At 72.0% G+C, this 21,840-nt stretch overlaps 4 protein-coding genes across 6 annotated transcripts; 2 read left to right on the forward strand and 2 right to left on the reverse strand.

Moving 5' to 3' along the window:
• Positions 1 to 389: 389 nt before the first annotated feature.
• Positions 390 to 6,072, reverse strand: ZNF623 (zinc finger protein 623). The gene is made up of 2 exons (XM_037493632.2): positions 6,034 to 6,072; positions 390 to 3,556 (listed from the first exon to the last, which is right to left on the reverse strand). The coding sequence occupies exon 2, from the start codon at positions 3,495 to 3,497 to the stop codon at positions 2,070 to 2,072; it is 1,428 nt and encodes a 475-aa protein (XP_037349529.1). The 5' UTR covers positions 3,498 to 3,556; positions 6,034 to 6,072; the 3' UTR covers positions 390 to 2,069.
• A 2,035-nt stretch (positions 6,073 to 8,107) lies between these two features.
• On the forward strand, positions 8,108 to 12,440 carry GFUS (GDP-L-fucose synthase). 2 transcript variants are annotated; one of them, XM_037495097.2, is made up of 11 exons: positions 8,108 to 8,168; positions 9,140 to 9,296; positions 9,629 to 9,743; positions 10,583 to 10,711; positions 10,825 to 10,898; positions 11,038 to 11,171; positions 11,258 to 11,322; positions 11,527 to 11,593; positions 11,714 to 11,793; positions 11,909 to 12,008; positions 12,145 to 12,440. In XM_037495097.2, exons 2-11 carry the CDS (start codon positions 9,151 to 9,153, stop codon positions 12,198 to 12,200), a joined length of 966 nt encoding a protein of 321 aa, XP_037350994.1. In that variant the 5' UTR covers positions 8,108 to 8,168; positions 9,140 to 9,150; the 3' UTR covers positions 12,201 to 12,440. The 2 variants fall into 2 exon arrangements, with proteins under 2 accessions (XP_037350994.1, XP_037350901.1); XM_037495004.2 differs by lacking the exon at positions 8,108 to 8,168 and adding an exon at positions 8,468 to 9,035.
• Positions 12,441 to 14,150: 1,710 nt separating this feature from the next.
• On the forward strand, positions 14,151 to 16,771 carry PYCR3 (pyrroline-5-carboxylate reductase 3). 2 transcript variants are annotated; one of them, XM_037495519.1, is made up of 6 exons: positions 14,151 to 14,241; positions 15,073 to 15,137; positions 15,542 to 15,721; positions 15,935 to 16,162; positions 16,365 to 16,457; positions 16,590 to 16,771. In XM_037495519.1, the coding sequence occupies exons 1-6, from the start codon at positions 14,151 to 14,153 to the stop codon at positions 16,719 to 16,721; spliced, it is 789 nt and encodes a 262-aa protein (XP_037351416.1). In that variant the 3' UTR covers positions 16,722 to 16,771. The 2 variants fall into 2 exon arrangements, with proteins under 2 accessions (XP_037351416.1, XP_037351456.1); XM_037495559.2 differs by having other exon boundaries at positions 15,950 to 16,162; positions 16,590 to 16,757.
• Positions 16,772 to 18,236: 1,465 nt separating this feature from the next.
• On the reverse strand, positions 18,237 to 21,423 carry TIGD5 (tigger transposable element derived 5). The gene is given in 3 exon segments (XM_037529876.1): positions 18,237 to 20,614; positions 20,617 to 21,165; positions 21,168 to 21,423. Coding segments are annotated over 3 exon segments (1,938 nt in total). The 3' UTR covers positions 18,237 to 19,481.
• Between the last annotated feature and the right edge of the window lie 417 nt (positions 21,424 to 21,840).

Below are 21,840 nucleotides of genomic sequence, written 5' to 3' on the forward strand. Positions count from 1 at the left end.
GAATCCCCTGCGGGGCAGGTGACCTCTTGTTTTCTAAATTAACAGCAGTGAATTAAGAAAATCCGGGGACAAGGAATCATGTGGTTCAAGAGACTCAGATGCTTCTGAGTGCAGCTGACAGCCCTGCACCCCAAACTTCCTCCTCCCAGGCCACCTCTCCCCTCTGGACACCTCTAGACATAGCACCTGGAGGCGCTTGTCAGTTTCTGTCCTTCCCCTTGAGGTGTCTGGGCCTGGCTGGCCGCGCGTCAGCTGGAGCATGGACTCGCCCTTTCCGAGTGGAGCCTCCCCTCGCCTCTGCCCAGGGCCCGCCCCATCGCCCGCACCCCGTACCCCCACACTCTGCAACCCCACCCCACGCCCTCTGTCCTCACCCCCATACTCCCAAGACCACCCCCACCCCCGCCCCTGCGGCCCCTCTGTGTGCCAACTGCAGGGTGTCCTGGAAGGGCACAGGTGGCCAGGGCCGGGGGGCGGCAGCTGGCACACCTGGAGATGTGGTCAATCAAAACCATCCAATGTAACAGCAGGCCCCGCTCAGGGCAGGCACAAGACTGTGCGCAGCTGCCGTGGAGGTGTCTGGGGGTTCTTAATAAAGATGCGTTTCTCCTTTAACCCAGAAGTGGAGTCCCTAGGTGTTCACCCGCCAGGTGAGCGCCTCTGCACAGGTGCCCGCGCGGGCCCCTGGCCCAGCTGAAGCCCGCATCTCCATCCACCGGTGACCCGTGGCAGTGAGGTTTCCGCCCGCCTGAGGGCCGGACGCTAGGCAGGGGGCCAGGGCGCGGCCCCGCAGGGCCTTGTGTGCTTGAAACAGGCGCTGGCCGTATGAGGCTGAGACCCCAGAGAGACGGCCAGTGCCCCATTTGTGCCCCGCTCTGCAGGAAATGCTTGCCCCGGGCTCGCAGGGCTCCGGGGAGGACTCAGACTTGGCTCGCGGGGCAATGGCGGTTGCGTGGCCTTGGAGCTGCTCGTGGGTTGTGCTCAGAGAGAACCCGAGGATGGCCAAGCCCGTGCCTCTCCAGGACGCCCGGCCTGGCAAGGCTCCGCCCTCTGGGCTGGCTCCAGCGCGCCTCCCTGTGAGTCCCCGGCCCGGGCCTGCAGCTGCCCGTGACCCACAATGGCCTCCGCTGGCCATGGCGAGGCCCCCGGCAGGCTGTGAATCCCGGGGTGGGGCCCCGCCCGCCTGTTCTCCCCAGGCCGCGCTGGCCCCATGACCTCCCCGCGGGTAATGGGCGCAGAAGCGCAATGAGGGGCGCACAGAGTGCGCCATGGAACTGCTAAGGCAGAAACGGGCTCCACAGCACGGGGGCTGGGCGCCCGGAGCGAGCCAGGAGCCACAGAGGACACCCTGGGGCGAGCGGACAGCGGGGTGCCGGCGTCACGGTGCCTGCAAGCTGCGTCCGCGAGCAGAAGCCTTGGCGGGGCTGGACCGCACGGCCCGTGGAACGGGTTATATTGTTGCCAAACATCCAAAAATTAAAAAACATACAGAGAGGACTGAGACGTGCAACGACACAGACGGGGGCATCCCGGGGACCAGGGACACACGAGTGCACCGGAGAGCACCGGCGCGCGCCCGACACAGCCCGATGGGCGGGGAGGCGGGCGCCGCGGGCAGAGGGCGCGGGACCCTCCCAGGCCGCGTGGTCCGGAAACGGCCAAGGAGAGGGGCGGGCGCAGGCGGCTCCCGCGGGGGCAGCGAGCCCTGGGGCGGCCCCGGCCGGCTGCGTGGCGGGGACGGGGAGCTTGGAGCTCACGCTCCGGACACTCGGCGCCCACTCGCCTTCTCATGGCTGCGGTTTGCTGCGTTCCTCTCAAGCACCAAGACTCGACGCGCAGCTCTGCTCTGAGAAGGGTCAAACCGGGGTGCACGAGTCGTAACTGTGACCAAACACAGAGCCCCCACTGTCCGAGCTCTGGATCTGAGGCGTGCTCGGGCAGCCCACCCCCCGCCCAGGGCAGCGGCCAGAGCCCCAGGTGGTGGGTGGCAGCTGCCCCCAGGGGAGGGCCCCGGCCTCGACGCAGGACCCTCCGGAGCTCGGCCAGGACAAGGCCGGGCGGCCAGCGCCTCACTGAGCTGCAGCGTCACCGGACATGCCCCGCGTGTGCCCCTGCCCTGCGGGCACCTCGCCCGGGGGCGCGGAGCTCTTCCCTAGGGAGAGCCCCTCTTGGTGAGGGGCTGGGTGGCTCTTAAAGTTCAGGGTCGCGCTGAGCTCTTTCCCATACTGACTGCGCTCACAGAGTTTCTCTTCGGTGTGGATTTTCTGGTGCTGGAGGAAGTTGGACCTCTGGATGAAGCCCTTCCCGCAGTAGCTGCACACGTAGGGCTTCTCGCCCGTGTGGGTGACCTGGTGCAGCAGCAGCTTGGAGCTCTGGATGAAGGCCTTGCCGCAGTCCCTGCAGGCGAAGGGCCGGTCCCCCGTGTGGATCTTCTGGTGCTCCGTGAGGTGGGCTTTCTGCAGAAAGGCCTTCCCGCACTCCTTGCACTCGTACACCCGCTCTCCGGTGTGGATCTTCTGGTGGCGGATCAGGTAGGAGCTGAGAAAGAAGGCCTTCCCGCACTCGCCGCACGCGTACAGCTTCTCCCCGGTGTGGATCCTCTGGTGCTGAGTGAAGTTGGAGGTCTGGCTGAAACGCTTCCCACACTCGGTGCACACGTAGGGCCGCTCCCCGGTGTGGGTGCGCTGGTGCTGGATGAGCTTGGAGCTGCGGATGAAGGCCTTGCCGCACTCGCGGCACGCGAAGGGCCGCTCCCCGGTGTGGATGCGCCGGTGCTCCACCAGGTCGGAGCGGTGGCGGAAGGCCTTGCCACACTCGGCGCACTCGTACTGCCGCACCTCCGTGTGGGTCTGGTAGTGGCGGACGAGGCTGGAGCTGCGGATGAAGGCCTTGCCGCACTCGGTGCACTCGTAGGGCCGCTCCCCGGTGTGGATGCGCTGGTGGCGGATGAGCAGGGAGCTCTGGCTGAAGCCCTTGCCGCACTCCTTGCACTCGAAGGGCCGCTCCCGCGTGTGCACGCGCTGGTGGCGCACCAGGTCGGAGCCGTGCCCAAACGCCTTCCCGCACTGCGTGCACTGGAAGGGCTTCTGCCCGCCGTGGGCGCTCTGATGCCGCGCCAGCTCTGCGCAGCCCAGGAAGCCGCTCCCGCACACGCTGCAGGCGTACAGCCGCTCCGCCAGGGGGGGCCCTGCGGGGGGCCCCTCCCCTGCGGGGGTGAGCGGGCGCCTGAGGAGGTCGGGCCGGGGGGTGATGCCAGGGCCTTCCCCACAGTGCAGATCGCTCTGGAGGCCCGAGCAGCCCGAGCTCCCCGCCTGCGCCGGCCCTGCAGTCTGGATGGCCCAGTGGGTAACAGCCACCTGCCCGAAGCCTTGTTCTCTGTGCGGGGGGCTCCGCAGGCTGTGCCCGTCCAGGTTTCCCAGCAGCCCCCCAAATCTGGGTTCAGGCATCCCCCCAGACTCCGGGGCGGGGAGCTCCATCACTGCGCGTGTTTCCGACATGCTCTCACGAGGGCCCCATCCTCAGAAGCTCAGGCTCCAAGTCGCCGGCCTCACAGCTCCTGCATGAGAATCACAAACAACATCTCGCCTCTGCTCACCGCCGGATCTGCTGGCCGGTGGGGCAGAACCCCTGAGCAGCAAAGAGGGGGATGCACCCCTCTGCCCATGTGGGGCTCGCAGGGGCCCAGCCTGACACCCTGCAGGGAACACAGCCCGGCGGGTGGCAGACGGGCAGGGAAGTGGCTTGGACCCCACCAAGTCAAGACACATTTCCAGACACACCGCGTCCGACCTCGCCCGGCCCCTCCTGCGGCTCCTGCGGGCGGTCAGCCACCCTCCTGCGTGTTAGCGCTCACTCCCGGCCTTCACGCCCGACTGGGAGACCCCACCTCACTTCCTACCCGCCCGCGCCCTTGTCCCTGGAGCTCTCTACACCGCAGCCAAGCCCGGCGGTCTCTGCCGCTCCCCCACGCTCCTGGAGCCACCTCCCGTGTCCTCTTCTCCAAGTCCCACCCGGCCGAGCGGTGGCCGCTGGCCACACTGTGACACCTGCGCTTCTGGCCACCGGCTCAGGACACCCCAGCCAGTGCCACAGGGAGCCACTGCTGCCGTGGGCCCGCAGGCCTGTCCGCCTCTTCCCGAGTGGGTAGGCCCGGGTGGCTGCCCTGGGTGCGGGCCGGGGAGAGCAGCAGCGAGCGTGGCCTGCGTGGATGAAGACGCCAGACCCCGGCCTGCTTGGGCAGGGACCCACAACTGCACCGCCTGCGTGCCCCCAAGTCAAGTCCCGTTGACAAAGGGGGCACAGAGGGACGCCCGCGCCCGCCCGCGGCTGAACAGGAAGGCACGGCTCTCAAAGGGTCCTGGCGGCCGCCAGCCACTGCGGGAGGCGCATCAGCCCAAGAGGCCCCCTGGCTGGGTGACAGCCCCGCCCCACACCGGCGAAGCAGCTGCCATGGCGGCGGCTGGGGGGAAACGTCTGTTTTAAAGACCCACGAGCTTGGTTCAAAAAGCCTCTCTTGCTTAGAAGGTCACTGCTCACGCCACAGGCCCGTAGGCTGCTGGAGGGCGGGAGATGGGGGGAGGAAGCGCCCCGGCCCCCACCCAGTCTCCACCCCGCAGCGCTGCTCCACTTCCTGCCGCCTTCACTTTGAGTTTTTGGGTCTTCAGCAACTGAAGAGTATTTCGAAGGATGGACACCATGTGGGGCAAAAATCCCTGCTGTTTCCACCACTGGCCGTTCCGCTGACACAGGTTCCTCAGGCCGGGCCGGGCGGCAGGTGGGGCCTCCGCAGCACAGCCGCCTCCTCGGCTCCGGGAAGGCCCAGGGCCTGAGCGGTGTTGGGGTGCTGGGCGGGGTGGCCCTCAGGCGGGGCCTGTACTTCTGGGGGCATCTTGCTCAGAGGCCGCCCTGCTCCTGCCTCGCTCCCTTCCCGAGGCTGACTCTTTAAAAAGGGCAGAGCTGACTGTGCCCCGGAGGCCGGCAGGTCCCCCAGCTGCTGCAGGTGCGGCCGTGGTGACAGCCCCTGCTTCTAAGGACAGAGCCTCCAGACCCGGCCTGGGCCCCACGGCTCACTGTAGCTGCCTGCTCCGGGCACACGTACCAGGAGACCAGGCACCTGCAGGGTCTGCTCTGCCCCTTTCCTACATTCAAGCAAAATCTGACTGTGGCCTTCCATTTGGAGATCCTGGGGGCGTGGGGGGCTGAGACCGGGGGGCCTGGAAGGGACCTGCCCGCGGGCAGACGGGGGCATGCAGGGCTGTCTCTGCCCACACTGGCCAAGGGCACCCGCTGCCGTCACCATTGCCTCAGGCCCACAGGAGCCGCATCCTGGCCTGGCCAGCAAAGGGAAAGGCCAGGCCGCCCGGCTGGTGCTCCCTGGCGGCGCCGCCTCCGGCCCGAGGGCCGCTGCGCAGTCTTCCCGGGAGACCCGCGTCGCTTCAGTCACCCCCGCCCGGCAGCAACGGGCAGGCCTGACGTCCCTGGGCGGCTCGGCCGGCCCCTGGCCCCGGCCCCGCCGAGGAGGGCGCGCCGCGCTGCCGCAGGCTGGACCCTCACGGCCCGCGGCCTCCCCCTCCCCCGGGAGGGGTGCTGGGCCCGGGCCGGCACCGAGAGGCCGTCGCCGAGTCCCGCGCCCGGGGGGACGGAGGCCCGTGCGCGGCGGGGCATCCCCGAGGTCGGCGCTGGCGGGCGGGACCCGCGCGGCCGTCCCGGGAACGCCCTCCGCGCGCCGACGGCCCCAGGACGCGCGGGCCGGAAGCGGCGAGCCCGGCCCGCCGCCCAGTCCCGCACCCGACGGTGCGCGGGGCAGCCGGCGCGTCCCGGCCCCGGCAACACGCCACGGGGCGGAGGAGGCCACAGCGGGGGGCGCAGGGCGGCGCCCGCCCCCCCCGCGCCCGACCCCGCCCGCCCGGGCCCACGCGTGGGGAAGCCGCTCTCGGGCGCCGGACACGCCGGGCCGGGCCGGGCCGGGCCGCGAGCGGGGAAGCCGGGGCCGGAGCCGGACACGCGCGCCTGCAGCCCCGCCCGGCGACTCACCCGCGCCTGCGGCCAGAGCGCCGCGCACGCCCCGCTCCGCGCCGCCGCGCCGGCCCACAAAGCCCGCTCCGCCGCCGCGCGCCGGGCCGGAAGCCGCGAGGCCCGCGCGGGGACTTCCGGTGCCGCTCTAGGCCCGGCGGCCGCCCCTCGGTGGTGCGCCTCCGGCGGGGCGGGGCGGGGCGGGCGGGGCGGGGCGGGACGGGCGGGGCGGGCGGCGCGGGGCGGGGCGGGCGGCGCGGGCGGCGCGGGGGGGCGGCGCGGGGCGGGGCGGGGGGGCGGGGCGGGGCGGGGCGGGGCGCGCGGGTGGGGCGGGTGCGGGGCGGGGCGGGGCGGGGGTGCGGGGCGGGGCGGGGGGGCCGGCGCGGGGCCGCCTCACCCACGCGCGGAGGGGCGCGGGGAAGGACCCCGCCGACAGCCGACTGGCCGCCTCTCCCCGCCGCGGCCCGCGGGCCTCGGGCTGCCGCTGCGCGCAGAGCTGGCCCTTCCCTTCCTCGCGCTCCTGCTCCCGCGGCGCCCACGCGGCCCTTCCCCTCCCGTTCGCGCGCCGCCGCCCTCCCTGCTCTTCCCTGTCGCGGCGGCGCGGACCGCAGGGTCGGGCAGCCCCGGCCCCAGGCCCCCACGTGGGCGACGCCGCACACAGCGGGGCGGCCCAGGCCAGGCCCCAGTCCCGAAGCCCGCCCGCCCGCCCGGGCCCCCCGGCGGCCCGGGAGGGCGGGGCCGGCAGGTCTGGGAGGGGCAGCATCAGCCAAAGGCCCCCGCGGTCACAGGGCCCGAGTCCCAGGGCCAGGCCCGCGAGCCCGGCCGCCCCGCGGACCAGTCTCGGCCGCGGAGGGCGGGGAAGGGGCGGCGCTGAGAAGGCGGCCAGGCGTCCGGGGCTTCAGGGGACGAGGCCTGCCCCCCGGTACTGGCCCGGCCACGGCCCGTGTGGCCGGGGAGGCCGGGTCCGGCCCCGCGGGGTCCAGCCTTCTCCACAAGGACGGCCTGGGGCGGCCAACGTGGGCCCGCGCCCGCCCGCGCCGTCGCCCCAGGGCAGCCCGGCCTCGCTGGCTGACCGGAGAGGAGCCCCTCGGGCGGGGCGTCCTCCGAGGGCCCGTCCCTGCCGGCTGCTCTGACCCGCTGGAGGGGGCTGCGGTGCGCACGGGAGCCGGTGGCTCCTTCACACGTGCTCGCTCCACGGGCCTCCCCAGGCCTCTTCCCTGCGCCCCCTCCGCCCTGCTCCCCGGATGCTGCCTCCCTCCCTCGACGGCACCCACGAGCCGGCCGCGTCCTGGCCCCCCGGGCACGGGGTGTGGCGTGTGCGCGGCGCGTCCTTGGGAGCTGCGGGAGGACCGGGCGGCCCGCGCGGGGGCGGGCGGGGGAGGCGCTGCACGCGCTGCCTGAGCCCCGACGGGCGTGGGCGCGACCTGGGCTCCCGCCACGAACCCCGCCCCCGGCGGGCCCGCCAGGCCTCCGGAGGCCGCCGGCCAGGGTGCGGGGCCGCGTCCACCGCGCGGGGCTCCACCCGCGCGGGCGCCGGAAGCAGAGGGGCGTCCGAGGGGAGGCGCCCCGGGACGAGCCTGGCGCCTCCGGGTCCCCGGCGGCAACTCCCGGTCCGTCTCCGCCTCCCCTCTCCGGCGCCCCGGCCGCAGCCCCGGGGGACGCTCCTCGGTGGTCCTGGAGGCGGATACCCCCCGCCCCGGGAGGCGACTCCGGGCGCCCAGCGAGCCGGCGGCCCCAGCCCCTCCGGACCCGCGTCCCAGGAGCGGGGCCCGCCAGCCCGGCGCCCGTCTCCCCTGCGGCTGCGGAGCCAGCGAGGCGCAGCCCCTCGCCCCCCGCCCTCCGGTGCTTGGCTGGGGCAGGGTGCCCCGGTCACCCAGCGTCCGAGGCCAGCGACCCTGGACCCTGACGGCCCCGCGGGGCCCCCGCCCCCGCCGGCCGCCGAGCGGGAGGCGGAGAGAACTACATTTCCCAGGCTGCCGCGCGGCCCGGACTCCGCTTCCCACGAGCGCTCGGGGCCGCTCCCGAGGACTCGGTTTCCCAGAGTGCCGCGGGAGGGCCCCGGCCACGCCCCCTCCACCTGGGCCGGGCGCGTGGCTGGCATCGCCGCCGGCGCCGGAAGCAGCACTGCGAGCGGGGGCAGGTGGGGCCGGGCGCAGGTGAGGCGGCGGGGCACGGGCGGAACCCCCGGGGCCGCGGCGGGCGAGGCAGGACCTGGGTGCCTCGTGAGAAGCAGAGTGACTTAAAGGGTGCCGGGAGCCTGGGGGTGCGGAAAGGGCTCGTTGGCGCAGGAGGGGTCTGGAGGCGTGAGAGGAGGCTGGGGGCACGGGAGGGGGCCCGGCTGCAAGATGCCCGTGGGCATGGAGGTGGCCCTGGGGCCTGGGCAGGGCCTGGGGTCCCGGGACAGCATCGGCGGTGTGGGAAGGGGCCGGGCCAGAGTCGGTGTCTTCCCGCCCCCCAGCTGCTGGACGGCCAGTGAGGTCGGCGAGCCCCCGGCTATCAGGGCAGGGCCCCCTCCTGTGAGGGCTGATCCGGGGACCCTGAGGGGGGCAGAGGCCAGAGCAAATTTCCAGCGCCCACGTAGGGTCTTCTGGGGCAGTGGTTCCCCAGGCCTGTCCAGTTTCAGCCAGAAGCAGGACTTGCCCAGGAGGACCACGCTCACCAAGGCACTCCAGCGATGGTTGGTCACCGCCAGCAAGCACTGGCGCCATCCCTCTCCTGCCTGGGCATGTGGACTTTGGCTGGAGCAACCCTCAGGATCCGAGAAAGGAAAGAGGCAGCCCCCAAGCTGCCTCTCTCTTGTCAGCTGGAGGAGAACTGAGCGTACCCTATCTTGGGCCTTGGGCTAGGCCTGCTGGGTGGAGCCTGCAGTCAGGCTCTTGGCTTTATAGCTCTTGGCACAGGGCGTCCTGGAACCAGAGCTGGGTGGAGGGCATAAAGCAGGTGAGCTGCATCTGGATGGGCCACAGAGCTATCCCCTCAGCGGGGCCTCGTCCTGTGTCGGCTGCCCCCAGAGCCTTAGACAGGTAGCAGTCATGGGCCCAGTGTACCACCCCAGCAGGGGCATCTGGGGGTGGGCTTCCAGCAAATGGGAGCCGATGGCCTCAGCCTATGCCCTTTGATCCTGCAGGTGCAGCCAGTATGTGTGAGCCTCAGGGGTCTGTGCGGATTCTAGTGACGGGGGGCTCCGGGCTGGTGGGAAGAGCCATCCAGCAGGTGGTCGCCAATGGGGCTGGACTGCCTGGAGAAGACTGGGTGTTTGTTTCCTCTAAGGATGCCGACCTCACGTGAGTGGCCATCCCTGGGCACCCCCACAGGCCCTCCCTGGACTCGGGCTGCGGGCAGGGCCTGTCACTGAGCCTGGTAGCCACGCGTCCTTGCCCCCACCCGCCCACCATGTGGCTGGCTGGGCCTGGGCGGTGCGGCTCAGCTTCCGGGCAAACATCCCTCCAGCTCTTCCTGGAAGCCCACGCCCTCCTGCCAGCCAGGACCTGCACGGGCCACTTTCCCTTTGGCAGCCCCTGCCATCTGTCCTGCCACGCTTCTGTCCCCGGAGCTCTGCCCTGGGGTGCTAGTGCTCCGGGCCTCCACGGGCTCCTGATGGCCTGGCTTCCCCCAGGGATGCTGCACAGACCCGCGCCCTGTTTGAAAGGGTCAGGCCCACGCATGTCATCCACCTTGCTGCGATGGTAGGGGGCCTGTTCCGGAACATCAAATACAACTTGGACTTCTGGGTAAGTGAGGGGCCACCAAGGTTCCCCAGCTGCTTTTCCACCTCGGGAGGTCCCTAGGGGCCTCCATCCCCACACTTGGTCCGCAGGCAGGGGGGCCTGCAGGTGTTGGGCCTGATAGGAAGAGCCACGCGACTGACTGGCAGGGTGGGCGCTCGGGGTGCGGAGCTGAGGGGCCTCCCCGCCACCTGCTCCCGGGACTGTCAGCAGGTGCAGAGGTGTGCCATCTGGGAATGGGGTGCCTGCCTGCACCCAGCAAGTATGAATGGCCCGTCCCAGGGCAGCTGGCCTGGCCGTTGGGCGCTATCACCCCAGGTCCCTGCATGTCAAGTGGAGCCTCTCTCAGGTGCTCCCCAGACTAGTCCAAGCTCCTGGCCATCTCACCAAATTTCCAGACGGGGTGGTGAGGCTGGCCAAGGCCTCACTGCTATTGGGTAGTACGGCCAACATGGTATCTGGAGTGGGGGGCCCCTCTCCCCAGTAGCGGGAGCCCTGCACCTCCCCTAAGGCTTTTTGGGCCCCCTGGTCCCCTTCCACCCTTCCACCACTGCTTGCCCTCAGCAGAGGTCCTCAGGGCTGGGACCTCTCCTCCAGCGCCTTCAAACCCTTAGAGCCTGGGGCCAGTAGGGCCGCCTGATTTAGGGTGGAAGCCCTGCTGTCCGGGAGGGGCAGCCATTTCTGGAAGGTCCCCACAGGGGGCTTCACCTTGTCCAGGGAGCAGTTAGGTCCTGCAGAAGCAGGCCCCACTGGCGTCAGAGGGGCCAGGGTGTGTTCCCCTTCGGTCCCTGGAGGCCAGGTGAGGGCTGGGGTCCTGGTGGGGCCTGACCTCCTGGTCCCTGCAGAGGGAGAATGTGCACATCAACGACAACGTCCTGCACGCCGCCTTCGAGGGGGGCGCACGCAAGGTGGTGTCCTGCCTGTCCACCTGCATCTTCCCGGACAAGACCACCTACCCCATCGATGAGACCATGGTGAGGCCGGGGCGGGCCTGGGGGCAGGCGGGGTGGGACCTGGGTGGAGTGGGGGTGGGGGTGCGGCGGGGGCGGGGCCAGCCCCGGCACAGGCTCCTCCCCTCTCCCCGCAGATCCACAATGGGCCGCCGCACAGCAGCAATTTCGGCTACTCCTACGCCAAGAGGATGATCGACGTGCAGAACAGGTGTCCACCCTGCTCCCCACGAGGCCGGCAGGGATGGGGCGGGCCGAGCCCTGGGGGGGCGCCGAGGGTGACCACGGGCGCGAGCCCAGCGGGGGGCTGGCGCGTGGGCGGGCGGAGCCAGCAGCCGGCGCCTCTGCAGGGCCTACTTCCAGCAGCACGGCCGCACCTTCACCGCGGTCATCCCCACCAACGTCTTCGGGCCCCACGACAACTTCAACATCGAGGACGGCCACGTGCTGCCCGGCCTCATCCACAAGGCGCACCTGGCCAAGAGTGAGTGCCCGCCGGGCCGGCCGCGCCCCACGCCGAGGCTCCCGGCCCGCCCTGACCCCTGCCCTGACCCGCCCTCCCGTCTGCAGGCAGCGGCTCGGCCCTGACCGTGTGGGGCTCGGGGAAGCCGCGGAGGCAGTTCATCTACTCGCTGGTAGGCGGGGCGCGGGGGTCCCTGTGCGGGGGCACGGCCTGAGGCGGCCTGGGCAGGGCAGCAGGTCCTGGCTGGGCCGGGGCTGAGCTGTGCCCCCTGGGCTGGGCAGCGGTGTGGACTCCGGCCGGGGCCTTTGCGGGAAGGGCCCTGTGTGCCCCCCTGGCGGCGACTTGTGATCTCTGGCCTGGCCTCTCTGCTCTGCAGGACTTGGCCCGGCTCTTTATTTGGGTCCTGCGGGAGTACGATGAGGTGGAGCCCATCATCCTGTCAGGTGGGCCCCTGCCTTTCACCCTGCCGCGGCGAGGCAGCTCCTCTGTCCTGAGAGCTGGGGGGGCGAAGGGGGGCTGCGGCAGGCCAGGGGGAGGAGCCTGAGCGGACCGTGTCCCCACAGTGGGTGAGGAGGACGAGGTGTCCATCCGGGAGGCAGCCGAGGCAGTGGTGGAGGCCATGGACTTCCGCGGGGAGGTCACCGTATCCTTGGCTGGGGCCCGAGGCGGCGCGTGGAGACTGCGGGGCTGGGTGGGAGGAGGCCCCGGCAGGGGCGGGGAGGCTGTGCCTTGTGCTGTGGCCTTGACCAGGCGCCCAGTTTGATACCACCAAGTCAGACGGGCAGTTTAAGAAGACGGCCAGCAACGGCAAGCTGCGGGCCTACCTGCCGGACTTCCGCTTCACGCCCTTCAAGCAGGGTGAGGCGCTGTCCCTCCTCCTGCCCCTGCCCCTGCCCGCCCTGGGCTCTGGCCGCGGAGGGGGGACGCCTGTGGGTTTGGGCTCCCGCCGGCCGCGCAGAGGCAGCGCACGGGGTGACCCACCCGCCTCCCGCAGCCGTGAAGGAGACCTGCGCCTGGTTCACCGACAACTACGAGCAGGCTCGGAAGTGAAGCGGGCGGCGGCCCCTCGTGCCTGGCTCGGAGTCAGGGTGTGGCCGGCCGCCTGGCCGAGGGCGCCCTGCACGGGACCGCCGGTCCTCCTCAGGGAGGCCGCGCAGCCAGGCAGGCACCACACGGTCCACCACCAGCGCCCTGAGCGTGTTCACTGCACCCCCGCAGCCAATAAAGCGCTTTCCTGCAGGCCCGCCTGGACCCCCGCCGCGGCCGGCACTGCCTCCTAGGCAGACGCCCGTGTCTTCACTCTGATTGCCCGGCCCTGGGCGCTACTGGGGGGCAGCGAGAGGACGGTGTGCGACCACAGGGTGGGCGGGCCACGCTGTCAGTGGTGGGGGGACAGCAGGGCCACCTGCCGCAGCCCCGGCTGGTGTCCACACAGCCGCACACAGTTCTGGGTAGCCAGAGCACCCTGGGGACCTGGGTGCCCCGCCCCCACCCCACGATGCTGGGAACAAGGTCTGGGTTTGGACAGGCTGCGTGGGCACAAAGATGGACCCGAGGGGAGGGTGCTGATGGGGTGGCTCAGGCTTCCTGGGACCCCAGGAGAGAACCGGGGCCTGGCCTTGCCCCTTGTCTCCTGAGCCCCTGGGCTGTCGCTTGGGTCATGGGGTCAGGCCTGCCCTTGTGACAGTAAGAAGTAGCACCCAGGAGGGCCTGCCAGCCTGCTGGGCAAGGAGGTGGCCACGTGGGCCTCCCATTCTCATCAGGAGATAGGCCACTTGCCAGTCAGCCCGTGCTGCACGCAGGAGTGCCAGCTGCAGTGTTCCTGGCCAGAGCCCACCAGACTGCCCCCCAGCCTCGGTCCCAATGCTAGCCGCCTCCCCTGGGGGGTCCTCTGCCATTTCACCTGGTGGCCCCCACCTTCCCCTCCCTTGTCTGCATGGCTGGAGACGGTGGTCTCCCCAGATCCCGGCGTCTCCACTCGCCGGTCACTGCCCCTTTCTCTTGGCCCTGGCCCTGGCCGCTGCCCTTGGTGCCCCGCCTTTAGGTCTCCCTTGAGGTGTCCTCCTGGCACCTGCCTGTGCAGGCTTGTCTGGAATAGCGGCGCCCCCGCTCCCAGCATGCCCCTGGCGCCAGTCCTTAGTGAGTGGAAACTGCCCAAAGTGAGGGTTCAGGGAGGGGTAATAGGTTCACCCCCAAATAGGAGCTGGGGCCAGCCAGGTGAGGATGGTGGGGAGGAGGCTGGCCCTGAGCAGAGTCTGGGCGCAGCTGCCGGGACTGTGGTCGTGTGGCGCCCCCTCCCCGGTGCGGCGCCCATCCCTGCCCAGAGCTGGCCCCCGCTGCAGGTGCGGAGTGGACCGATGGGGGCCTTAATGTAGCGGAGAAGCTGAGGGAGCGTCGCTGTGGATAAAAAACAAAGTCTCTTCAGGACGCAGCCCTCGGCTGGGTGGGCAGTGAAGCGCGCCCCGTGTGGCAGTTCACAGGCATCCCCCACCCTCTCCCCGGGGGCATGAGAGGTGGTCCGGGACGCAGACCAAGATGGCCAGGCCTCCGCTGGGCACCCGCCTCAGGATGCCTCCTGCCTCCTGGGCCAGTCCCTGCGAGGTGGCAAAAGCCAGCACCCACGTGGACGGGAGGGACGGCTCCAGCAGCACGGCCGGGCGCTCTGAGAACCTGCTTCTCGCCGGGAGGGTCGGCCTGCGGCTGGCGGCCCCGGCCCCGGCCCCGGCCCCGGCCCGCCCGCCCGCCGCCTCCCGTCAGGGCCGCCCAGCCCGCGCGCCCCGGCGAGCGGGCCGACCGCGGGGCCAGCCTGGCATCGGGGCCACCCGGGACCGCGCCTGCGGCTGGCGCTGCCGACCTGCCCTCCGGGAGCCGGGACGTGCCCGCGCGCTGGGGCCGCGGCCGGGGCGGGGCGTGCGGGCCCGGAGGCCGCCGTGCGGCGGCGCCCATTGGCGGGCGGGGCGGGCCGGGGCGGGCCGGGGCGGGCCGGGCGCAGGCGGCGCGATGGCGGCGGACGGGCGCGGGCCGCTGCGCGTGGGCTTCGTGGGCGCGGGCCGCATGGCGGAGGCCATCGCGCACGGCCTCGTCCGAGCAGGTGGGGCGCGGGCGGGCCGGGCTTCGTCCCGGAGGGGCCGTCTGCCCGCGGGCGGGGGCGCGCGGGCCCGCTCCTGCCGGCGTCCGCGGCCCTTTGTTTCCACGACGCTTCCCCGCCGACCGGCCGCGGGGCCCGGCGCCCGCCCCGGCTTCCCGCACCCGCCCGGCCCGCCGCTCCGCGGGGGCCGCGGCCGCGCGCTGCGGGCCTGTGGGCCGGGCCCCTGCGTCTTCCGCGTTTCCGCGTGTCTGGCCCCGGCTGGCCTCCCGGCGCGCCGCCGGCCTCGGGAGTGAGGGGCAGCGCCCTGGCGGGGACGCGGCACCTCTCCGTGCAGGCGAAGGGGCCGTTTTCTGCCGCGGCCTGAGCCCGCGGGGCCAGAAAGGCGCTTACCGGGAGGCAACCGAACGGCCGCCACCTGCCCCCGAGGCCGCGCCGCAGGGTCACGGCCGCCACAGCGAGCGCCAGCCGGGCCCAGCGTGCAGGCCCGTCCTGGACGGCTCGGGCTGTGACTTGCACCCACGCCTCCCGCGCTCCCAGGTGCTGCCACCCCACCCACACTTAACCTGTGCGCCCACCTGCCCTTGCAGCCACACCTGCTGGGAGGCGCTCGCTGCCCTCTGCGGGCGCCCCCTCCCCAGCTTCCCAGCCTAGGAGCTGCCCAGCTCCTGCCCCGGCTCCAGCAGAGCAGGTGCCAGTGACTCCACAGCAGGCTGGGCGCGACCTGACCACCTTCGGGGGCGCCCACTGGGCACTTGGGTTCTCCAGGAGCCTCAGGCCGGCCAGGGGCTAGGACGGCGGTGCCGCCTCACCGCCTTCTGCCTTTCTGCTCTCCAGGCAAGGTGGAGGCTCAGCGGGTGCTGGCCAGCGCGCCCTCGGACCGGAACCTCTGCCGTTTCCGGGTGAGCTGGACCAGCTTCTGGGAGTGGGGGCGCTTCCCAGGGTCCCCACCCCTCCCCAGGTCCTGGGCCTGGAGAGCGAGGCTTATTTGGCTTGGAGACTGGCTGGGCCAGGGAATGGGGTCAAAGGCCAGAAGTCAAGGTTGTGGAGGGCCGGGCAGAGTGAGTGTGCGGCCCACGTGTGTGTACGTGTGTACCCGTGCGGGGCGGAACAGGACAGTCCTGGGCACTTACTAGGGTGGCCGGTCTTTCGGGTGTTTGTGCAGTGCAGGGTGGGTCCTGAGCCATAGTCTGAGTGAGTGGGGGTGCCGAGGCATTGGCCTTGGAAGACACCCAGGGGTGCCAGGCAGCACCAGCAGGCTGGTGGCCGGAGCAGCACCCTCACGCGGCCGGTATGGTGTCCGCAGGCCCTGGGCTGTCAGACCACCCACTCCAACCAGGAGGTGCTGCGCAGCTGCACGCTGGTCTTCCTGGCCACCAAGCCCCACGTCCTGCCGTCCGTCCTGGTGGAGGTGGCCCCCGTGGTCACCGACAAGCATGTCTTGGTGTCTGTGGCTGCCGGGGTCTCTCTGAGCACCCTGGAGGAGGTGAGTGGTCCTTGCAGGTGAGGTGGGGGCTGAGTCCCTGATGCCAGCTTCCTGCCCCAGGCTAGCCCTTCCATGCACCAGGACGGGTGGACAGGTGGTGGGCAGCCCCGGCGTCCAACACAGGCGGCCGGGGCGGCGGTCCAGTCCTCCCACTAGGCCTGGGAAGCAGCCCAGAGAGCCTGCGGCTAGCGGGGATGAGCTCATGGACGCCAGCCTCTCTCTGAACAGCTGCTGCCCCCCACTGCGCGGGTCATCCGGGTTTCGCCCAACCTGCCCTGCGTGGTGCAGGAGGGGGCTGTGGTGATGGCACGGGGCCGCAACGTGGGGAGCAGCGAGGCCGAGCTTTTGCGGACCCTGCTGGAGGCTTGTGGGCAGTGCGAGGAGGTGCCTGAGGCCCAGGTGGATGTCCACACTGGCCTCAGCGGCAGCGGCGTGGCCTTCGTGAGTGCTGTCTGGCCCCCTGCCCCACACCCACCCTTGCTCCCACTGTTGCCCCTCCGGTCCCTGGACCTCCTGCCTTCTGGGCTTGGTACTGGCCCAGGCCTTGCCCTGTGTCCCCTCGCGCCGCACCCACTCCTGTGTCCACGCCGGGTCCAGGCTGGCTCCACATGGGGCAGCCGGGCCCTGACACTGCCCCACACAGGTGTGTGCCTTCTCGGAGGCCCTGGCTGAGGGCGCCATCAAGATGGGCATGCCCAGTGGCCTGGCACACCGCATCGCGGCCCAGACGCTGCTGGTGAGTGGGCGGGTCTCGGGCATGGGCAAGGGGCCTGCGGGAGGCCCGTGTCCTTGAGGCGATGGGAAGGAAGGACAGCAGGCCATGGACACCTGGCTGAGCTGCACAGTCACTGCCCCTGTGTCCCCTCAGGGCACAGCCAAGATGCTGCTGCAGAGTGGACAGCACCCGGCCCAGCTGCGCACCGACGTGTGCACCCCGGTGGCACCACCATTCACGGGCTGCATGCCCTGGAGCGCGGCGGCCTGCGGGCAGCCACCATGAGCGCCGTGGAGGCGGCCACCTACCGCGCCAGGGAGCTGAGCGGAAAGTAGCCCAGGCCCGACGCTGAGAACAGAGACGCGCCATGCCCGCATCCCCCGCCCCGCCCACTGTCCCCCACAGGGCACACAGCTGGCAGCCTCACCCAGCAGCTCCCCTGGCCACCTAGGGCAGGAGGCTCCGTGGTCAGTGCTGCTGATCGGGTGCCTCTCGCCCTCTGCTGCCCAAGCACCTACAGCTGGACCCCATCAGCGTCGGGGCATAGGGGACAGACGCAGCTGCCTGGGCCCACCCCTCAGGAAGCTGGGGGTCGCCCACAGGCAGGACAGCCTGGCTGAGAAGCCACACCTGTGAGGGGCGGGTGGCAGTGGAGGTGTCTGGTCTCTGGCCCCAGGAGAGGCTCCTGGGCACTCCCCTGGATGCACCGGCCGCAGTTGGGCCTTCCCGCAGTTCCCCAGTCCCAAGACTGCAGGGGTGTGGGGGTGAAGCCCAGATAGCTCCCTGGCAGGCCCAGCCACGCCCCCTCTACCGCCCCCCAACTCCCTGGGGGCCCTTCTCCTGCCTCCCTGCCCCAGCCCACTGCCCCTGCCCCGCCCCCTTTCCACTTTCCTTCCCAGCCGCTGGACTCCCCTGGCACCCCCTGTGGGGGAATAAACACTGACCCCCAGCTTGGTGACTGACAGTGCGCCGGAGGCCAGGGAGGCCCACTGAGTGCCCAGCGGCCCAGTGCGCAGACAGGTGCTCACGGCTGCAGGGCAGGGGTGTGGAGGAGTTGCTAGTCTGGCTGGGCAGGTCTCCCCCACCCGCCGCCGGCTGAGCCACTGGGCAGCCCTCAGCAGGGACACGGGGTTCAGCACACCTGCCTCCGGGGCAGCTGGGGTGCAGGAGGGTGTCCCAGCCATTGGCTGCGGGTGCTGCAGTGCCCGGTGTGCGCCCAGCGAGAAGCTGCTGTACAGAATAGCCCCTGCCCCTCCCACTGCTCAGCCCCGCACCGTCACCGTGGCTCCAGCCTGGAGCTGCGGACTCCGGACAGGGCAGCTGAGCTCCGCCCCGCCCGGTCAGCGTGAAGGCCCCGCTGGCCTGCCAAGCCGTCCCTCCCCCAGGGACTCGCCCGAGAGTCAAGTGTCACCAGGGGCCAGACACGCCCAAAAGCCCACCCCTGGCTTGTGGGAGCCCCGGCCTGTCCCCACCCCTGGTGTTGGGGTCCCTTCCCAAGTACACAGCCCCCTTGGGGGAGGCTCCTCTCCACACACAGCCCCCGCCAGGTCCCTGGGCAGGCCTCGAGGCCCCTCTCAGCGTCTCTCCTCTAGCCTCGGGGATGGATCAGGGCCAGGGACGCCCGCCTGTGCCCGAGGGCGGCCTCTCCACACGTCTGGGCAGGGGCCAGGCGGGCCGCGGTGACCAGGAGCTCCCAGCCGGGGAGCCCCGGGCGTCCATCGGCGGGAGAGGCGGACGGCTGAGCCCGAGGTCTGCTGAGCCCGCACCACCGAAGGCTCCCGCAGCGGTGCGGGCCGGGCAGGGCCGGCGGGGGGAGCTGTGGGCTGCCACTGGGGCCTGACCGGCCAGCCGTGCCTCTGGCTCCCCCCACGCCTTCTCCGAGCTCTTGTGTCTGGGAGGTGTGTCAGCTCCCCCTGGACTAGGCTGTTTCGCGAAAGAGTTTCTGTTCCTGGAAGTGCACAGAACCTCCCTGGGCTGCCTCCCCCAGGGCCTCGACGCCCCGCCCGTGAGTTCGCCCATCTGTCGCCCCCACAAGCTGGACCACTAGCAGAACACAGGGACAGGCGAGGATGGGGGAGCGCCGGAGCAGCCCGGACACGTAGGGTGGGCAGCCGCGGGCTGCCCAAGCCAGCAGGCAGTGGCTCCCTGCCCTGTTCGCGCAGGTGGACAGGCAGGTCCTGTCCAAGCAGCTTGGCCGGAGCCTCGTCTGACTCCGCGGGGAGCCCCGGGCAGGCCCGCTCTTCCAGGTGGGGCCTTTGGCAGCAGCAGTGCCCAGGAGGACCGGGGGTCTCGGCCTCAGAGCCCGGCACGACTCTGATCGTGAGCCGTGTAGAGATACAGGTCCTTCCTCTTCCAAACGGTGCCACCTGAAGCTGGCTGCTGGGGCCGCCCCCCCGGCTGTGCAGGAGGCGGAGGGGGCACTAAGGCACTGCGGTGCCCCGGGCCCAGGAATGTGGCCAGAGTGGGCTGGAGGAGCCCAGCAGCCGTTCCGTCGCTGATAAACCACCAGGGCCCAAGTCCAGGCACTCAACAACCCCGTGGAATGAGAGAGCTGTTCAGAATGGAATTTTCTAAGGGAAAATTTTTAAAAATCCGAGTGGAGCAGAAATGTACACTGCTGGCTGCACGGGCAGGAGCCACAGGTGCCGGGTCACCCACAGACACCCCGACACACCCCAGGCCCCTCTGGAGAGCGGCTGTAAAAACTGACTTGGCGTGCTTCCCCGGAGAGCGGCGGCGCGGGGACTGCAGCTGCCAGGGCCCTGGCTGGGCTGTCCAGTGCAAATGAGGGCTGCAGCCTGCCAGCAGGGCGGGACACGGCCTTCACTCTGGGGGGTGCAGGGCTGCACCGGCCGGCTGGCCGGATAACAACACCCCCCACATGGGCACTCGCCCCCCCGGGGAGGAGGAGCAGGAGGACCCTTCTCCGACGGGCCCTCCAAGTCAGGCTGGCCTGGACCTCTGCAGCCCGAGCCATGAGGAGAGGCCAAGCCCTCCCCGCAAGTGCAACAGCAGAGGTGGCGGAGGGGCCGGGGGCGGGCTTGGTCACACCCCATCGTCGGGGATGGCCAGGGAGGGCCCGACGCCCCCCAGCCTGCGGGCCATGCTGATCAGTGAGCGCAGCTGCACCAGCTTCAGAGGCCCCACCTCCCGGGGGTCCTGGCTCTCCAGCCACCGCAGAGCGGTCTCCAGGCCCCGCACGGCCTCCTCCGCAGTGGGCACAGGAGCCCCACACTGGTCAACAGCCTCTTCCTCCTCCGCTACCCCCTCGATGGAGGCCGGGCCGGCTGGAGGTGGAGGGGCAGCAGGGGCCAGCGCGTGGGGCCGGCGGGGGCCGCCCTCTTCCCTGCCGCCGTGGGGCAGCCCCCCGTCGTCGTCCAGGTGCAGCCACTCGGCCACCTCCTCGGGCGCCAGGCGCTGGTAGGCCAGGGCTGCCAGGTGTGTGAGGTCGCTGAGCATCCTGCTGTGCTCTGCCGCCTCCTCCGCCTGGCCAGCCGGCTGGCCAACACAGTCCTCGGCCCGGCGGGGCTCGAAGGCCGCCCGCAGACCCAGCAGCCAGCAGCGCTCGATGCTGCCCGCCTGCACCAGGTCCCAGGAGAGGCCGGCCAGGTGCAGCATGTCCTTGAGCATGAAGCTGCGCATGAAGTCCAGCGGGGAGCCCCCAGCGCAGGACACGGCCAGCCGCAGCAGCTCCCGCTTGTACAGCTGCTTGAAGGCAGCCACCACGCCCTGCTCCAGCGGGGCCGGGATGTGCGGCCGGCTGCTGCCCTTGGACAGGAACAGCACCCGCACGGCCCCGTCAGGCGTCTGCAGCTCCTCCGGGGCGCCCAGGGGCTCAGGGCGACACCACCTGGGGGTCTCCTCGCTCTCCTCCAGGGCTGGCATCCTGGCGGCCAGGCTGGGGCAGGGTGGGTGGGCCACCAGCAGGACAGCCTTCTGCTGCAGGCAGCTGCGCCGCAGGTAGCGCCGGACGCCTGGGACGAACTCCTCGAAGAACCAGCCCCGCAGCAGCGGGCGGCTGAGCCAGGCATCAGGGCTGTAGCGGTAGGAGGCCGGGAACTTGTCCTGGTTGTGGTGGCGCAGGCTGGGTGGGTCCGGCAGCTGTCCAATGACCAGCGGCTTCAGCTTGTGGCTGCCGGTGAGGTTGGCGGCCAGCAGCACCGTCACCCGGTCCCCCGCCAGCGCGGGCGGCAGCCCCCGGGGGCCGCGGTGCCCAGGGGCGCCGTGTGCTCGGGGAGCAGCTTCCAGTAGAGGCCGGTGACGTTGGCGTTGTAGATCTGCTCGTCTCCGTAGCCGCCCTCGGCCGGCGCCGCCGGCGCTCGGGCTTGCTCAGGGGAGGCGCCGGCGCCCCCGGCCTGCGCCGGCTCCTGCTTGACGGGCGGGCCGGCGGCGGGGCCCGCGGCCAGGGGCTCGGCCTCGCCGTAGATGCGCTGGCTGGAGATGCCGTGGCGCTTCTGCCAGCGCCAGAACCAGCCGTGGCTGGCCTTGAAGGTGCACTCGGGCCCGTAGATCTGGCGCGCGAAGGCCTCGGCCTGCGCCTGGATGAGCGGCCCGGACAGCGGCACGCCGTGGCGGCGCAGCGCCAGGAACCAGGCGTACACGGCGCGGTCCACCTCCTCCTCGTTGGCCAGCCGCATCTTCTTGCGCCGCGTGCCCACCTCGCCGCCCAGCTGCTGCAGGAACCAGCGCAGCTTGGGCTCGTCCTTGAGCCAGCCGCGCAGCGTGCCGCCGGCACGCCGAAGTCGCGGCACACGCTGGCCTGCCGCTCGCCGCGCCGCACGCGCTCGATGGCCCGCAGCTTGTCCTCGATGGCGTAGGCCTTGCGCAGGGCCATCTTCGCGGCCACGCGGGGCCGCGGCGCGGGGGCGGCGCGCGCGCGGCCGGGCCCGGGCCGGGCGCGGGGGCCGCGGCGGCTCGGCGGGGCGCGCGGGCGGGGGCGGCGGCCGCGGTGCGGGGCCGGGCCGGCCGGGGGGCCCGCGGGGTGCATGGCGGCGGGGGCGGCGGCGGGGGCGCGGGCGCCATACGCGCGGCGGGCCGGGCGCGTGGGGCGGGGGGGGGCCGGCCGCGCGGCCCACCCCTTTGTCTCGCCGCCCGGCGGCGCAGGCGCCCCGCGTCACCCAGGCGGGCCGGCCGCCAGCCCCCCCCCCGCGTCACCCAGGCGGGCCGGCCGCCAGCCCCGCCCCCCGCGTCACCCAGGCGGGCCGGCCGTCAGCCCCGCCCCCCGCGTCACCCAGGCGGGCCGGCCGCCAGCCCCGCCCCCCGCGTCACCCAGGCGGGCCGGCCGCCAGCCCCGCCCCCCGCGTCACCCAGGCGGGCCGGCCGCCAGCCCCGCCCCCTCCGACGAGTCCACGGGCCGCGCCGCGGGGGGGTCGCCGGGCTGCGCCGCGGCGGCGGGCGGTTCGCT

The sequence above is a fragment of the Talpa occidentalis genome, unplaced genomic scaffold (assembly GCF_014898055.3).
Source record: "Talpa occidentalis isolate TD23 unplaced genomic scaffold, MPIMG_talOcc4v2.1, whole genome shotgun sequence".
Lineage (NCBI taxonomy): Eukaryota > Metazoa > Chordata > Mammalia > Eulipotyphla > Talpidae > Talpa > Talpa occidentalis.

Excerpts from the sequence above, each read along its gene's own strand:
- ZNF623 (XM_037493632.2), bottom strand. The coding sequence starts at position 3,497 with ATGTCGGAAACACGCGCAGTGATGGAGCTCCCCGCCCCGGAGTCTGGG.
- GFUS (XM_037495097.2), top strand. The coding sequence starts at position 9,151 with ATGTGTGAGCCTCAGGGGTCTGTGCGGATTCTAGTGACGGGGGGCTCC. Across the intron at positions 9,744-10,582 it reads AATACAACTTGGACTTCTGG|AGGGAGAATGTGCACATCAA; the intron begins GTAAGTGAGGGG and ends TGGTCCCTGCAG. Across the intron at positions 11,594-11,713 it reads GGAGCCCATCATCCTGTCAG|TGGGTGAGGAGGACGAGGTG; the intron begins GTGGGCCCCTGC and ends GTGTCCCCACAG.
- PYCR3 (XM_037495519.1), top strand. The coding sequence starts at position 14,151 with ATGGCGGCGGACGGGCGCGGGCCGCTGCGCGTGGGCTTCGTGGGCGCG. Across the intron at positions 15,138-15,541 it reads GGAACCTCTGCCGTTTCCGG|GCCCTGGGCTGTCAGACCAC; the intron begins GTGAGCTGGACC and ends TGGTGTCCGCAG. Across the intron at positions 16,163-16,364 it reads GCGGCAGCGGCGTGGCCTTC|GTGTGTGCCTTCTCGGAGGC; the intron begins GTGAGTGCTGTC and ends TGCCCCACACAG.